Source organism: Bactrocera dorsalis, chromosome 2 (assembly GCF_023373825.1).
Source record: "Bactrocera dorsalis isolate Fly_Bdor chromosome 2, ASM2337382v1, whole genome shotgun sequence".
In the NCBI taxonomy this organism is placed as follows: Eukaryota; Metazoa; Arthropoda; class Insecta; order Diptera; family Tephritidae; genus Bactrocera; species Bactrocera dorsalis.
Window position 1 is genome coordinate 13,970,832 of NC_064304.1, and position 15,876 is coordinate 13,986,707.

Consider the following 15,876-nt stretch of genomic DNA (forward strand, 5'->3'; position numbering starts at 1 on the left):
TTATGAATTTGCATTTAATTAAAGTAATTGCGCTGTATTCTATTTTGTTCATTCAGTGCGTTCAAGTCCAAATTTAAATACAAGATTTTAATCTAAACGTTCATGTTTGAAAGGAAGAGACTAGTGGAGGAGATTAAGTGCTTGGTGCTAAATAAGCTTTTAAAAATTGTAACAAAATTAATATGGGGCGTTAGAACCATCGAAATTGGAATCCGAAATGAGTTATGGAAATATTGAATTGAATAGCGCTCGTTTTCAAAAATTTAAAAATTTATTATTAATTAAGCTATGTTGTTGATACCGTGGCTTCTCCTATATCTATTATAAAAATCCAATAAAGCGAAGTTTAATGAAGTTGAAAAACACATTGAAAATATAATAACATAAGAAGATGATACATTATTTAAAAAAATGTAAAACACTTATACATTAGCGTCACGGCAAGGAAGTACAAATGTATATTGAGTAGATAAGTAAAACGCTTCATAAAAGTAGATAAATACCTTTGTATATTTAAATTCTTGACGAACGAATGTGGCTTGTAGAAAATTTCATACAATTGTTTTGAGTGAATATATGAAAGGTTACGTTAACTACCATATATGTACATACATATTTTATACCCAAACCACTACCCACAGCGCCATGAAATTATAGAAATGATAAAAGTATATGCAACCTAACTAATTTAGAAAAAACTAACTTTGCCAATAAGACATTTGTTTTTGTATTTATTTTTCATTCTTTATTTATTTTATTACTTTATTTGCCAATTAAAACTTAATGATTTACACAACAAAAATCTACCTTAAAGTTCGCAGTCTGTTTTTTTTTCTTGTTCAGAAATTACGTGAATGCTGTTGCATCTTATTTAGCATTACGTTGCGCCACTTTTTTTTTTATTAAATATGTAGTTACTTAAAATATGTCTGTATGTATATGCCATTTCTTCTAACTCAACGATTCCGTTACTACTTTTGCGATCACATTTTTCTTATATCATATTATTTATGTTTTTGTTATTGTTTTTTTATCAAAACATTCATTTTATGTTCGCACAATATATTTTTATATTCATACATTTTTTGTTTTTTTTTTTACTCCATTTAAAATACAATTAGTTAATTATATTTGTAATTTTAACACATTGCTTAAATTTAATATACACACGGCATGTGTATAAGCAAAATATATATATATGTGTTATTAAAATTTAGATTTATGCACTAAAACAAATTTTCTTTTTAGCACTACATAAAAAATGTTACAATAATCAAATGAGTGTTATTCATATGTTTAGTAATTTTATAAAATAAGATATATAGTAAATATATTTTGCTACAACAAAACGAAAATCACGTGAAAAAAATATAAATGTTTGAAATTTTAAAACACATAATTTTTGTAGTTTGTCAAAACGAAAAATTAAAAAGAAAGCCAAAGCGTTATTTAAACCACTGAACAATTAAATCTGTATAAATTATTTGCCAAACAATTTGCTTACCCGATCCCAAAAATACAAATTAAACATAACATGGTTACAATTAAAACAGTTATAAATTCACGAAACAAAAATTAGACAAGTTCAAAACAAAAAATTAACATTTTCAAATTAATTTCATTTAACACTAATTTTTTAATAAAATTTTAAAAAATAGTTGAAAATACAATAAGTAAATTTTAGTGACAAAATAACATTTTTGAATTAGCACTGCTAAAAATTTTTAAAACGACGAAAAAATGTGAAAGAAGTTATAAAATATTTAAACAATTTTGAATATTATCAATTAATAATAAATTTTATTGCTAAATATACACTCAGATATGATAATGTACAGTGGTTTATTGTTTGATTAAATATAGTTTTAAAGTGTACTCAAATATATTTTAATATATTTTTATTTTTTGTTTAACAATATAACTTAAAATACATACATATAACATAAATCAGTACAATTTCATTTTATGCAAGTTTAAATTTAAGTGCTAATTATAAAACAAAAAGGTGTTAGACTATATAAAATAAAACATTAGTTTATAGTAAAAATACAAAATATTTGCAATTCGTTTTTTTTTTTTAATGTAGAAATGGTTTTACATACATATACATATATGCTTTAAAGTCACCAATAATGTTTTAGTTTTTAATGTAGTACATGCCAAAATTCTTCTTATTTCTTTCTCATTTGTATAAAGTGATAATAGTAATTTAGTTTTATTGTTTAATTTTTCACGCGGTTTTTCTGGGGCAGGCATACGTAAAATTATGAATTTTTTTTTAAATTTTTAAAGAATCTGCATTGTATATATGGTGTGTGTTTACATTTTTTAGTTAATATGTGCGTACGTGTATTTTTTATTACTTATAATTGAAGTTTTATTGAAAAAAAAATATTGTGGAAATTTATTTTAAGTGTGTAATATATTTTTATAGATAAAACTAATAGTGAAATGGTAAAAGGTTTAAAAAAAGTGTGCAAAAGTGTATGTTGAATTAAATATATATATTTTTTTAAATAATTTCCCCTTTACTCTTTGATCAATGAATCGTTTTTCTTTAGTACGGAAATGCAGCAGGGTTGCGTAGGCTACAAGGCTCACTCTTTTTATTACAGCTTTTGAAAAGCAAGTATGGATGCGCTTACAGGCAAACAGTTTTTTTATGATAGAATTTATGTTTTAAGTTCAAATTTTTATAATTTCTTATCAGATTATTTAAAAATGTTTACTTTGAATTTATAGTTTTTGTTTGTTTAGAAGATGAATTGCCTATTTCTGTTTTATAGAAATCTTATACAATTATGAAAAGTAAAAACATTCTCATTAATAAAAAAAATTTTAGCTAGGATCAAGTGGAAATTAAAATGCCAAAAAGTATTTTCGATTTTTCGAAATTGTAAACATTTTTGAAAATTATTGCTTTTTAAAGGTTTTTTTTTTATTTTTACCAACTGTTGTTTCATGTTGTGTTTATTAACTTCAGCTATTTTTTTTTGAATCGGTTGAAAAATTTAAGAAGCCTTTTCAGTTTGGAAAATTTCCAATCTCTCTTGCCACTGCGCTCCATTTTTACTTTACGCATAATAATATGAAAACAAACTGCGGAAATAGCAAATAATGTTTTTAATTGTTTCGCTCCTCTCTCTTTCTGTCACACTGCTCTTTCTTTCAAACAATGGAACACTAGATACCCTGTATTATTGGTTGACTGCTACCAAAATGTGTTTGTGGCGAACGTGTTCATCAATTGATTTTCTTCACTATTTCACTTTTTGCTATTTATTTAAGAGCGTTTATGTATGAATAACTTTAAACGTGTGTTATGTAACTTGGGGCATAAATAATTCTAGGTTATGTTAGGTTAGTTGTGTTTTTTATTGCATGTGGATACTTGAATCGTTTATTTGCTTTTATATATATGCGAATTATTTTAATTCCGATTTTGCATTACGCATTTTTTATTAATTATTGATTAGTCAATTGTATTTAGGGAAATTTTTATACATATAAATGTATATGCATATATATTTGTATACATATATATGTATCAATAAGAATTATATGTTGCTTTGAAGGTTTCATTAGTTTTATACGATTTCGCTTACTTCTGTAATATTTTAAAAGTTTCTTATTTTGTTTTATACTATATAAATATGTGACACTGATTTTTTCACCGTTAAGCTTAATTTTTGCTCTACATGTCTTCATTGTTTATAGTGCTTTTCTTATGGGAAATCGTTTTTTTATTTTGTTTTTATTAAAAGTACATAAATATAAAACCATAATGTGATGTTTAATTAGTTCGTTGCCGTGTTTTATGATATTTTGTTGGTTCACTTAACCCAGTTTATTGGTTTGCATGCATTTTGTTGCTGTACGTTACACACCAAACGCACTTTTTATTTTAATTACGCCTTTTTCTTTGAATTATTGTAATTTATTTTTGAATATTATCTACACTTCCTAACTTTTCTATATTTTTTTTTTTTTAATAAAAATAGGCCTAACTTTTCGCTTTAAGATAATATTTTATTTTGTATTGCCAACAATATTCATATGTATAATGCATGTTTTTTAAGAAAATAAATTTTTTTTTGAAAATTTTCAGCAGCGCTGAAGTTTATATAAAAATTTAATCTGCGAAATTTAGTTTCAAAATACTTTTGAAAATAATAATTATTTTGTTTTTATTTACGCACAAGTTTAGTTGTTTTGACTTCTGTTAAGTTACAAAAAATTATTTAAATAAATTTTAATACAATATACAAACAAATTGCCGAAATGTTGTCACAAACTACAAAACTTAATACAGAAAATATGTTTTTAAACAATTAGTGTTTTTGTATTTTCGGTTATGTTTAAAAATTTATATTTATATTTTTTTTACACACAACATGTCAACATTACACAATAATGCCACATGCTGCCGTCCACTCCGGCACAAAATAACCCGCTGTCGGCTATTTTCCTTAAATTGCATCATATAATTGCAAATGTTTTTTTTTTGTTTTTGTAATTTATTTTTACTACATATGCATTATCATATTAATTTTTGTCCATTATATTCGTATAAGTTTGCATATACATACATACTTGCTAATCATATATAATTTTTAAGAATTTTCAATTGTCAGTCATTTTTTCGCCAAGCTTTGCTTTTTGAATTTTCAAAGTAAATATTTTTATTTCTTTTTTGTTAATTTTTTTTGCAAATTTGCATTCAACACTCAAGACGTATATGTTTGTGTTCAAATTTAAGACGCTTTATTTAAAGTTTTACTAGTCTTATATGTACTTATATATTTTTGTAATTTTTCATAATCTTGTTTTAATTATTCGGCAACATATTTACAAATTTGTGTGTCCATTACATATTTTGGGAGGTTCTTGCTTTAAAAATTATCTGTTTAAATTTATATTTCTATTTGTTTATACTTGTCTGCATTTCGTATATAATAGTGTATAAAAAGTGCGTGTCGAAATGGCTTTTTTTAACGGTAAAATGATACGTTAGCTGTATTTGCCGACAACTGGGCACTCTAGAATATAAGATTTGAATTTTTTACTATTTCACTCTTTATTGTTTTAATACAAGAAATGAGAATTTGCATGCCAAGCAGCTGTAATGTATGATAAAATGCTTTTTTTTTCAAATCGTTACACTTTTTTTTATTTTTTTATGGCGTTTAAAAGTTTTGTTGTTGTTATTGTTGCGTGTGTATGCAATTAAAATGCGCAAAGCAGCGAAAAAACGTAAGAGTAGCTGTTAAAAATTGTTTACCGGTTGTTTTTGCAAATCTATTTTTCATTTTCTTTTTGCTTTCTTCTGTGCCGAATCAGACTACTAATTTTATTTTAAAATGTATGCATTCACACATGCATTTTTTACATAATTTCCTTATTAATTGCGAAATTTACGGACGTGTATCTTTAAATGTGTACAGTTCATGCTTTTTCTATTTTTTTAATTATTTTTGTTAATTAAATTTTATTTTTACTAATTTTCGCAATGGAGAATCATTGTTTTCATTTATGTATAATTATTTATTATTGTATGTATATATAAATTATTATTTTTTTAATTTAAAATAACACCGTCTGCTATTCAACGTGTATACAAATATATTTATGTAAGTGTGTTTGTATGTCTGTTGTTGTTTTCGGGTGACAAACTCAACTCTTGTATTTACTAAATGGTTGTACACACATACATATGCACATATATGGAGAGTACCTACATATTTATACGTAATTTTTCATTTGCTCTGCTTTATGCCTGTTTATTGACTCTCGTACTGACTGTTGTTATATTGATTTCCTAAAAAGTTGAAATTTATAAGATTTTCGGCAACTTTAAACATTTGCACCGGCTCACTGTCACCCTACGTCTCCTAATATGCTTTGCAGTAAATATTTTAATGCACTTTTGCATACAAATGTAGTAAATATACATATATGTACATACATACATATGTACAATGCATGGTTGCTGTTGTTGTTGCAGTATATCTATCGGTTTTTACAAGGGTTATGAGCTCACAATTTGTTGCATTTTCCTCATGGTTGTATGGTATGCAACATTGTTGTTGTTGTTGCATTTTATATGGGTTAACTGCTTAGCTACTTTTTTATTTACATGCATTTAAAATTTTCAATTACGTTGTTGTTGTTATTATTGTTGTTACATATGTTTACATCTTTTTGTATTTACGGCTTAAAAATTTGTAATATGTAGTCAAGAATTGTTGTAGTAATTGTTGTTGTTTTTATTTTGTTTATTATATAGTTTTTGTTGTTGTTGTTATTATTGCTAATGTAATCGCTTCTGTAATGACTGCTACTGGATGTTGTGGTTTTCATTTTATTGTTGTAGTTGTTGTTATTATTGTAATATGCGCTTGTTGTTGTTGTTGTTTGTGTTTTTTGTAATATTATTATAATTATTTAAGCCCAATTTGGAAATGTATCTGTGTACCATTGCTCGCCATTGGTGCCCAGTGGTTGTTGTGGTAACGGTATACTGCCCCAACTGCCATTTCCGATTAAACCGCTCGGGTAACGTCGCTTTATATCTGCAGGATTTTGGTGACCTCCATCGAATTTACGTTTACCGACTACTGCACTCGTTAAAGGTCGGTTGCGCATGTGTGTGTGTGTGTGCGTGTAATGGCACACAATTGCGAAAATTCGAGGTTGCCATATTGTTGTGTAGAATTTGTGGATTTTTTATCGTCGAAATATTTTTTTTTTTGTGAGAGTGTGTGTGTTTTTTTTATTCAAAGAGAAAAGAGAAAAGTAAATGGTATTATTTTATGTTTATAAAAATTTGTTAATTGTGTTATATGAACAATTCGAAACTGTATTTTTGACCTGCTCATTGCATCATGACAAAATTTTTCGGTATTTTAAAATCTGCTTCCATACAAACTTCGATTATTTCTTTTAGTTTTGTTTATGTTATGAATGGAAATTCGTAAGCAATCTATGCCAAACTAAGTCTAACATTAAATTTGCATGTGAAAAATGTCGCGATATATACATATATTTTTTTATTTTAGAAAATATTTGATTAAAAAATTTTTTCTAGGCCTCTTCTCATTTCCATTCATAAATCGGCTTGCCTTACGTATGTAATTTCTTGCAATATTCATATTCCCAATTGAGAAAAAAATAATAATAATTAGGTACATAAAATATACATACATTACGGTTGGGTATTTAAAAATAATTACAACAAATAACAAAAAATAAATACAAATGGGGCACTAAATCAACGAAGGCAACCTGTATGGGAATGAAAATATATTGTACATATGGTTTCGATATAATCTGGTAAGCGGTTCTGGGCAAGCGGAGTAAAACATTAAAGGAAAAGTAATTAAATAAATAAATACCTTCATTGTATTTTAATATTGTATCATTACACAAGAAGAAATTTATTTCCAGAATTTGACAAAATTTTGCATTATACAAAATGGTTTTTTGTTTTTCTCTCGTCAAAAGGAAATAATATGATAGAAAATTTACAATATGTGAGGTACGAGTATTCAAAAAAAAAAACAATCAACGAACATAGTAAATGACAAAAAACAAAATACAAATAATTATATGAGTATATTATTACACATACATATTAAAATTATATATGCATACTATATCTAGATAAATCAATCAAGTGCAGATATACATAGATGATAGCTAATTGAATGATAGAGATAGATAGTTAGCGGTAGTAGTAGAGCGAGAGAAATGTAAAGAATGTTGGCAACGTCGATAGTTGTTGAGGTTAGAAATTCGCTTGGAGTGAGGACGCTTCTTGAATACAGTCTCGAAGCAAAGTATATATAGAAAAGTCGCGCTCATTTGGTTTGTGGTTGGACTTCCTTGCTACTTGTTTTTTAATGTTTACTTGAAATATTTATCCAACAAAGTGCTTGCTAGTAATTAGATTTTGATTGAAGTTCTTTCTCTGTGGTTTTTTACGGACGTCAGTGTTTACTTTTTGTTTGAATTTCGTTTTTATTTGAAATTTACTTTGTGCGCATAAATCGTTTGATTGAAGTTTGTCGCTAATAAATGTCAAATTGCAATTTTTCGTACTAATGAATAGCTTAATTTCTTGTACTGGTATTTTTGTTCATTCATGCGTTTGATTTGGTACTGATTACTTGTAGAAATTCTATATTTTTTGTCAATTATTTTCATTATTCTTCATCAATTCTGCAAATAAATTCATTTGACTTGTAGGCGGTAATTATTATTGATGTTCAAATTTTTACGCATGTACTCCGATGGATGCTAAGAAAACACCGTTTTTTCCAGTGCAGAAAAGAGAAAGAAGGTTTGAAAAATGAAATGTAATGTCGAGTTGAACATAATACTGAAAACAAACACACAATTAGTCCTAAATAACAGTAAACTATGCTACTGTGTCTGGAAAACAAAACTTCTACAAAAATGTTTTGAATAAATGAAGTATGTTTTATAGGTTATGGTTTCAGGTAATTAAATTTCTTCCAATCAAAAAGCTATAATAGTTTACACGAATATATTTTATATAGTTTTTGTTGTTTTGTTTTAGGTTTTGATTAGTATTTCGCAATAATAGACCCGGTTCAAACTATTTGTAGCACACAGAAATGCTGTCAGGAAGGGATTCCCTTTAAATTTCAACGTCAGAGAAAAGCCACATACCAAAATTGATTGAAATCGGCAGGACAAGTCTTAGTTAGATATGTGTTTTCATCTAAAAAGCAATGTTAAACGATTTCAGAGGTAAAATATAATATCTCTGGCGTATTTAGTTATTGATTTGTCGAGCTTTTTGTAGTTTATAACAGCACCGTTGTATGGGGAGTGAGCGGGGCTATCATCCATTTTCACACTGTTAGTAATAGTTCTTATGAGAATTGTCCTAAGCGAATGTGACTATTGTAACTGTAGTAGTCTAGAAGATATGTATATTAAATCTATTAGAGAGCCGGGCCACGCTTATTTTTTAAAAACTTTCAGCCCACAGGTGCTTGCTACTGTGATCCCTTGTGCCAAATTAGAGTTTCAAATCTTAATTTAGTGCTTAGTATTGACAATATAAGTTTTCGGCTAATAGCGTTTTGTGGGCGTGTCTGTAGTCCGATTACGCCTATCTATGAACTGGATGTTTTTTTGTATCAAGGATTACGCACATACCAAGTTTTATCAAAATATCTCAATAATTAGTAAAGTTGCAGATTGCATGGATGGACAGGCAGACAATTATATATGTATGTATGTATATCTAACCCTATATCTATCTCCGTTAGCTTGAGGTGATACGTACAACCGTTAGGTGAACAAAACTGTTGTACTATGTAGCAACTTATCGCAAGAGCATAAAAATACAAATACAAAAACTAAAAAATTCATTCATTCGAAGTTCCAAAACAACTGATTTGAACAATTTCAGCGCGAGATCATAAATTAACCTCGAGTACTTAATCTAATATGAACTACACGTTGAAGCTTTTTCCTAATATAAACAGTATTGGAAAGATTTTTTTTATTTTGTGCAAAGTTGTGCAAAGTTGAGCAAAAATTGAACTTTTGAATATGTCTCTAACAGGAGATCAAGATCTTTCAAAGTCAAAAATTCTTGAAAAAATTGCAAAAATATCAAATAATGGATAGAGTATTTCCAAAACATTTTATCAACAACTGACAGTAAGCAAGGTCAGCGAAACTATGAAATTGCGGGAGCATTATCAAAAATCTGGTCAAAATCGCTTCGACCGTTATGCTAGCTATCAAAAAAACATTAACACTTCATAGCATGATATATTGACGTCTTAAAATCTTGAGCCCACAAAAATTCTTAGAAGCTTTGATTTATTTCAGTCAAAAGAATCTACAACAAAGTACGGCAAAACACTGTTCGAATTCTAAGATAAAACACTTATGAGAAGCACAGAGCACAAATATCATATATTACTACCTTAAACGAACTTAATGCAATTACAACAACAAAAACACTAACTTCTAATGATAGGGATGCAATTGAAATAATAATACAAATATATATGTATTTACAATACAATATGAATGATGTATGTGTGTGATTGTTTGAGCTCTAAATTCGTACATCAACTACTTAGACACATATACTATGTAAGTATGTATGTATGTATGTATGTCTATAAATTATATACATATAAACTAAAGCTTAATGCAAAATAACGAATCGATTAGTATTTTCTCATATTTCAATTCAATTATTTCCATAGTAGTATGTATGTATGTTGATTTGCGCGCATAATAAGATGAATACATACATTATAAAATATATTAAATGTATGTATGAGAATATGCACAAACATATTGTAATTGCTTAAGATAATTCTTGAACTAAAACATAAACGAGCATTATTTAATAAATTCTGTTTCTGAAAATTGTGTGGCGAAAAGGATTGTGGTTAGAGGTAGTAATGGTAGCAGTGTTGCATTTTTCTTTTGTTAAAGTATGTGATTTTTTTTTAAGTAACAATTGTTAGCTGTGTAAAAACTGAGTGTGACATGAATATTTGATATTAGAATTGTGAGCTTATAAATATATTTTAATGAAGAATAAATCAAACACACAATTTTATATTTATTTACTAAAATATTTGCATTTATTTACTAATTATTTGCATTAACTGATTGAAACACGCAAATCGAAAGGTGATTTCTTTAGCTTTCGAAATTTACAAGACATGTTTTTTTTTATTAATTTATATTAGATTTATTTTTTATTCAACTGTGTGTAATCGCAACACGAAAATGATGTTTTTTTTAATTTGCGTGCTTGAGTTTATATTAAATTTGTTTTTTTTTGCTTAGTGTTACATTTTAAGCTTATGCTTAGATACATGTGTAGTTATGTTTAAACATGTGGATTTATTTCGATTAATAATATTAGTTTGCTAACCTCTATTGCTCTAACTAATAACGCGGTAAACTTATCGGAAAAAGGGTGTTTCAAAAATTCTCCGTAAATGTGATATAATATTATTTTCCTTTTTTTTTGTCTATTCTAACATTAGAGAGATTTGCTTTTGTTGTTGTAGTAAAAAAATGCTGGCGAGTTGACAATGTTTGCTAAGTTAAGAAAGTCGATCTGTAAATTGCGTAGACCTGACTGCCGTAAAAAATCTATTTAGCCCCTAAAGTTCAGGCCACCGGCTTCGAATTTCGGTAGCAAATTTGAATAATTTCGACCAGTTGTTGGATGGTATATCTTTACGTGATGAAATAGCAAATCTTACTGAGGAGAAATGTCAAAAACGGGCTACTTTTGTAGCGTCTTTATTGAAAACCACTTTATATTGATCTGCTTTTCTTGCTTTTGTTTTCTATTGGCATAGCTGATTCGACTTTCGTTGTGATATGCGCTAAGCCTTATGGTATGCCATTAGTGCGTGCTTTAGGAAATTGCATTCAATATTATTAACAGAATTTGTCTATATTTTGAAAAATCTTAAAGAATAGATGTTTTTGAATGAAGAAAATACATATTTTAATTATTAATGTACTTATGTACTTCTTTTCTCGGAGAGCACTTTTTTTATAATACTAAAGGTATCTAATGGTGTATATTGCCTGAAAAGTTGGCCATACTACTTGGGGGGTATAAAGCCTATATTTATGATAAGAAAAATCTCTTAATCCCCTCAGAAGTGAATTTGAACTTGAATAACATTTCAGTTGTTATTTATTAGACAATATGAGAGCGAAAGTATTTTAATTTTTTTTAATTATATTGTGTTGCTTTATTCCTATTCTGTCAACGGCCCTTTTACTAATAATAATTTAATAATTTGAATTCACGATCGATGAGCTTGAAACGATGAATATGTTAATATGTGGAAAATGATAATTTAACCTTGTACTCATATTAACCCTGTAATTATATTATCACATATATAACACTGTGTGTTCATTGACTTACTTCTTTCGGCTTTTCAGTGTCGGATTTTTTTTCTAGAAATTACAAGTAGTTTGCTGTTTACAACAAAGTCAATTTTGTTTTTTGCCTAACTGTAATGTAATTATTTTATGTTATGTTAGTAGTATGTATGTTTGCATGTCAAAAAATATTTCGAATCAATACAAAACAAATATCGAATCTTAAAAAAATTATATATACACGTCAATTGGAGAAAGAGGAATTTTGTACGGTGTTTGGTTTGAATTTTTTGGGTTTAACGTTTTTGCATATATTACTCATATATGAAATGCCGTTTGTCTTAGGTTTTTTTTTTGATAACAAATAACCGTTAAAACTGTATGCCGGGTGGTTGTGTTTTTGCTTGATTGATGTTCGTTCTTTTGATTGTTTCGAATGTGTTTTAATTTATATATTTATCTTTTTGTTCATAGTTTTGAAAACCGATTTAATTTTCGCATGTAATCGTGCATGGAAATAATATACATATATCGTCACCTAAAATGTAAAATAACGTAACATCACTTTTCATAAGTTGACAGGCGAAGAAAAAACGTTATAATAGAAACCACTCACATGAAAGTAAATTTGAGTTTTGGTTATAAAATGGTTATATATTGGATATATATTGGTTATACCTGACACCGGAAGCTGAAAATTTATTGCTACATTTATATAATGTGACGTAGTAAATTGTAAGCAATAAAAAACTCAATTTTGATTTTTTTGCTAATACGTTGTTTTGCATTTTAGGTGACGATATGTAATATGTATATGTATTGAATTTTGAACTTATATGCATAAGGACACTATATAACTAAAAAATATGAACACATAACATATGCGAGTACATATTATAAATTTAAATTAATTAACCGTTAAGAGCGCCGTACAAAAAAAATGTGCTCAGCGTTACAGTTTTTAAAACTTGGATAACAGAGTAGACACGCGAAGTAATGATTACACATACATATGTACATACATCCGAAAGTTTGTGTATGTGGCATATTTTTTAGGTACATATATAGTTTTATTTCTGACTATTAAATACTAATCGATTCATTACTGCTTTTTCACCAAATAAAAAATGAAGAGTGTATGAAGAGAAACAAAAAAAAAAAGCAACGAGTATAAGTAAATTAAGAACATACAGGGTGTGTATGTTGTTTTTAGAAATGAATGTGCCGTGGTTGGGTCGCTGAGTAATTGTAGTTTTTGCTTATGCGCCTTCCTTGCGAAGCTGCCAAAAATGCAGACACACAAAAATACAATTACATACAAACAACAGCCGAGCTACGTACATACTATGTATTGGAATTATTTCAGACTAACAACGAGCATTACGAAAGTGTCGAAAATATTTAATTATATTATTTGACAATTATTTTTAATTTTTTTTTCATACTAACAGCGAGCGATACGATTGTGTCGAATACATTTATGTACATACATACAAGACTAAATTCGCAAACTGCATGCAGGGCATAAAAATATATGAAATATTTATATGGCATAGAAAGAGAGAAAGAGAGAAAGGTGTGGAGTACGCTAAAAAAGTAATAGACACAAAAAGCTTAGTCGCAGCTCAAGCGGCACACACATACATATGCAATTTTGTGAAGAAAACTACGCTCGTGTAGCTGTGCTTTTAGACGGCAGTGTAATAACGTGCAGACATGGCCGCATCATGCACATAAAAGTGCAAAAGAACACGCAAATTTTGCGCCGAACCCAACCGGCAACCCAATGTAACCGTCTGTCGTACTACAAAAACGCGCTTTTTAAACTAAACGAAAGAGAAATAGAGAAACAAACAACAGAAGAAAAATGGCGCAATTCTCTACAAACCATTTTTGACAGACCACAAAAAAATATTACAAAAAAAAAAAAAACAAGCAAAGTAGATATTTCATAGTAGGACTACGAGAAAGAGAGCACACAAGTAATAGTTCGAGTGCGAGAGCGCAAGTCTCATATTTATTTAAATGTTTTTTCTTTCTTACAAAATGCGAACAAAATACAATATTTTATTTACTTATTTAAAAATTAATTGTGTGTTATTATTAGAACAACAAATTATTCATATATCAGTAAACGACTATCAAGAAATTAATTAATTATTTAATGTAAAGTACTAAAATTATGCATAAAATAATTACATTTTGCAGATTATATAATGAATAAAATTTCAACTATATTAATATAATAATTCACATTACTAAAAATTACTTTGACAACAAGAGAGAGATAGACAGAGAGTGAGAGAGAGAAAATATATAGATTTACACAAATCATACAGCATACATATGTATGTATGTGGGTATTTTTGAAGTATTGAAACTTAAGAGCGAATCATATCAAAGAGCAAGGGGGTTGTATGTCGGTGCGGGTGCACACGAGGAAAAGTAATTATTTAATTTAAAATATAAAAAATATGTAAAATTTAAGTAAGAGGGTACGAATTTCAAAAACTATTGGTAGCGAAATTGTAAATTGTGTTTGTGAAGATACTCAAGGAAAGAAGAAAATAATATCAAACTTGTATTTAGCAACTATTGTTTAACTTAATTACAAGAAACAGTTACAATATATGTATGTATATGTATGTTTAGCAATAATTATGATAACAGTAAACTTGGTTTTGTTTTTGTTTTTTTTTTTTTAAACTAATTAATTAACAATAGAATAAGTGTTACTAGTACGTATGCATGTATGCAGTAAAAAAATCGTAGAAAAGTATACATATATTCCGCTAGCACAATAACAACATTACATCTGTATGATTACTCGTATAATAAAGAGTACTTAAAAGTAGTAATCGTAGCACACTTCTAAGGGAACTTTCGCTAACACAGTAAATAACAGTACACAGTTCAGCTGTATGCAATACAGCCAACTTGACTTCTTTCTTCCTACATTATTCTTGCATCAAATACATCGATGTATGCGTGTATATAGTATATGTATGTATGTGTGCGTAGGCTGTGTAGGCAATTCGTTGACGCACACATATGCATTTTTATTGAAATCTCTTACAAAATACAAATCTGTGATTTTTTGCTTGCAAGTGTGTAAGCATGTGTGTATGTACGAGTATATATGTATGTATGTGTGTGTGTGTGTTATTGGTAATATAAAAATGTGTTGTATTTACTAATGCTAATTATATGTAGGTATGTATTAGCCACTTTAAACAAATGCTGTTCCTTTGATTAATTCATATTGTTTTTGCTTTTGCTTTTGTTTTTGCGCCATTACTGATACTGTTATGTTGTAAATTAAGCTTACACACACACTGACTCTGCTGTGATTGTTGCTGCTGTAGTTGTTGTTCTTTTGTTTTAATTGTTGTTTTATAATCATAATTGTTATGGACTTGTTTTTGTATTTTTTTAATTTTATTTATTTTTTTTTTTATTATTTATACTCTTTATGGTATGTTCAATGTTGTTTTGATGCACTATTATTTGTTGTTGTTGTTGTTGTGGTATTTCTTTTTTACTTTTTTCTTGTAATAAATTTGGTTGAAATGAATTTCTCACCTGGTAAATTTTGTAGCGGCTTGGCGTGCTGGGTGCCACGAGCGTTGGGACGCATTTGTCCCACCCCACGGACCCCCCCGGTTGCTGCCTGAGCCCCCTGAGCGGTGGCCCCCCGCTGAACTGCCACCGCCGCCGCCGCCACCACCGCCGCCGCCGCTTGAGGGGCCCCCTGACGGCTGATGTTGCCACGGAGCCCAACGGCTCGGCCACGCGTGGCCGTGATTCCACGTCCACGACCAACCCCCTGTTGTTGTTGTTATAGTTGTGATTTGTTGTTGTTGTTGTAGTTGTTATGGTTGTTGGTGATGTTGTAGTTGTCGTTGTTGTAGTTGTGGTGGTTTTCAATTGTTTCAGTTATATGTGTATATATATATA

General features: G+C 28.5%; 1 protein-coding gene across 21 annotated transcripts in view; it reads right to left on the bottom strand.

Annotated features, from left to right (window-relative positions):
* Nucleotides 1–486: 486 nt before the first annotated feature.
* The window catches only part of LOC105227630 (heterogeneous nuclear ribonucleoprotein R), a 148,355-nt gene continuing 132,965 nt past the window's right edge, over nt 487–15,876 (bottom strand). For 10 of the 21 annotated variants that reach the window (XM_049448710.1, XM_049448709.1, XM_019990780.3 and 7 more), the window contains 2 exons: nt 15,502–15,745; nt 487–6,617 (listed from right to left, as the gene is read on the bottom strand). In XM_049448710.1, the coding sequence (XP_049304667.1) occupies nt 6,445–6,617; nt 15,502–15,745 (417 nt within the window). In that variant the 3' untranslated portion in view covers nt 487–6,444. Of the gene's footprint in view, nt 6,618–7,549; nt 8,381–14,599; nt 15,746–15,876 lie in introns of those variants that run through there. The other 11 variants (XM_029550843.2, XM_049448723.1, XM_049448722.1 and 8 more) reach the window with 7 other exon arrangements.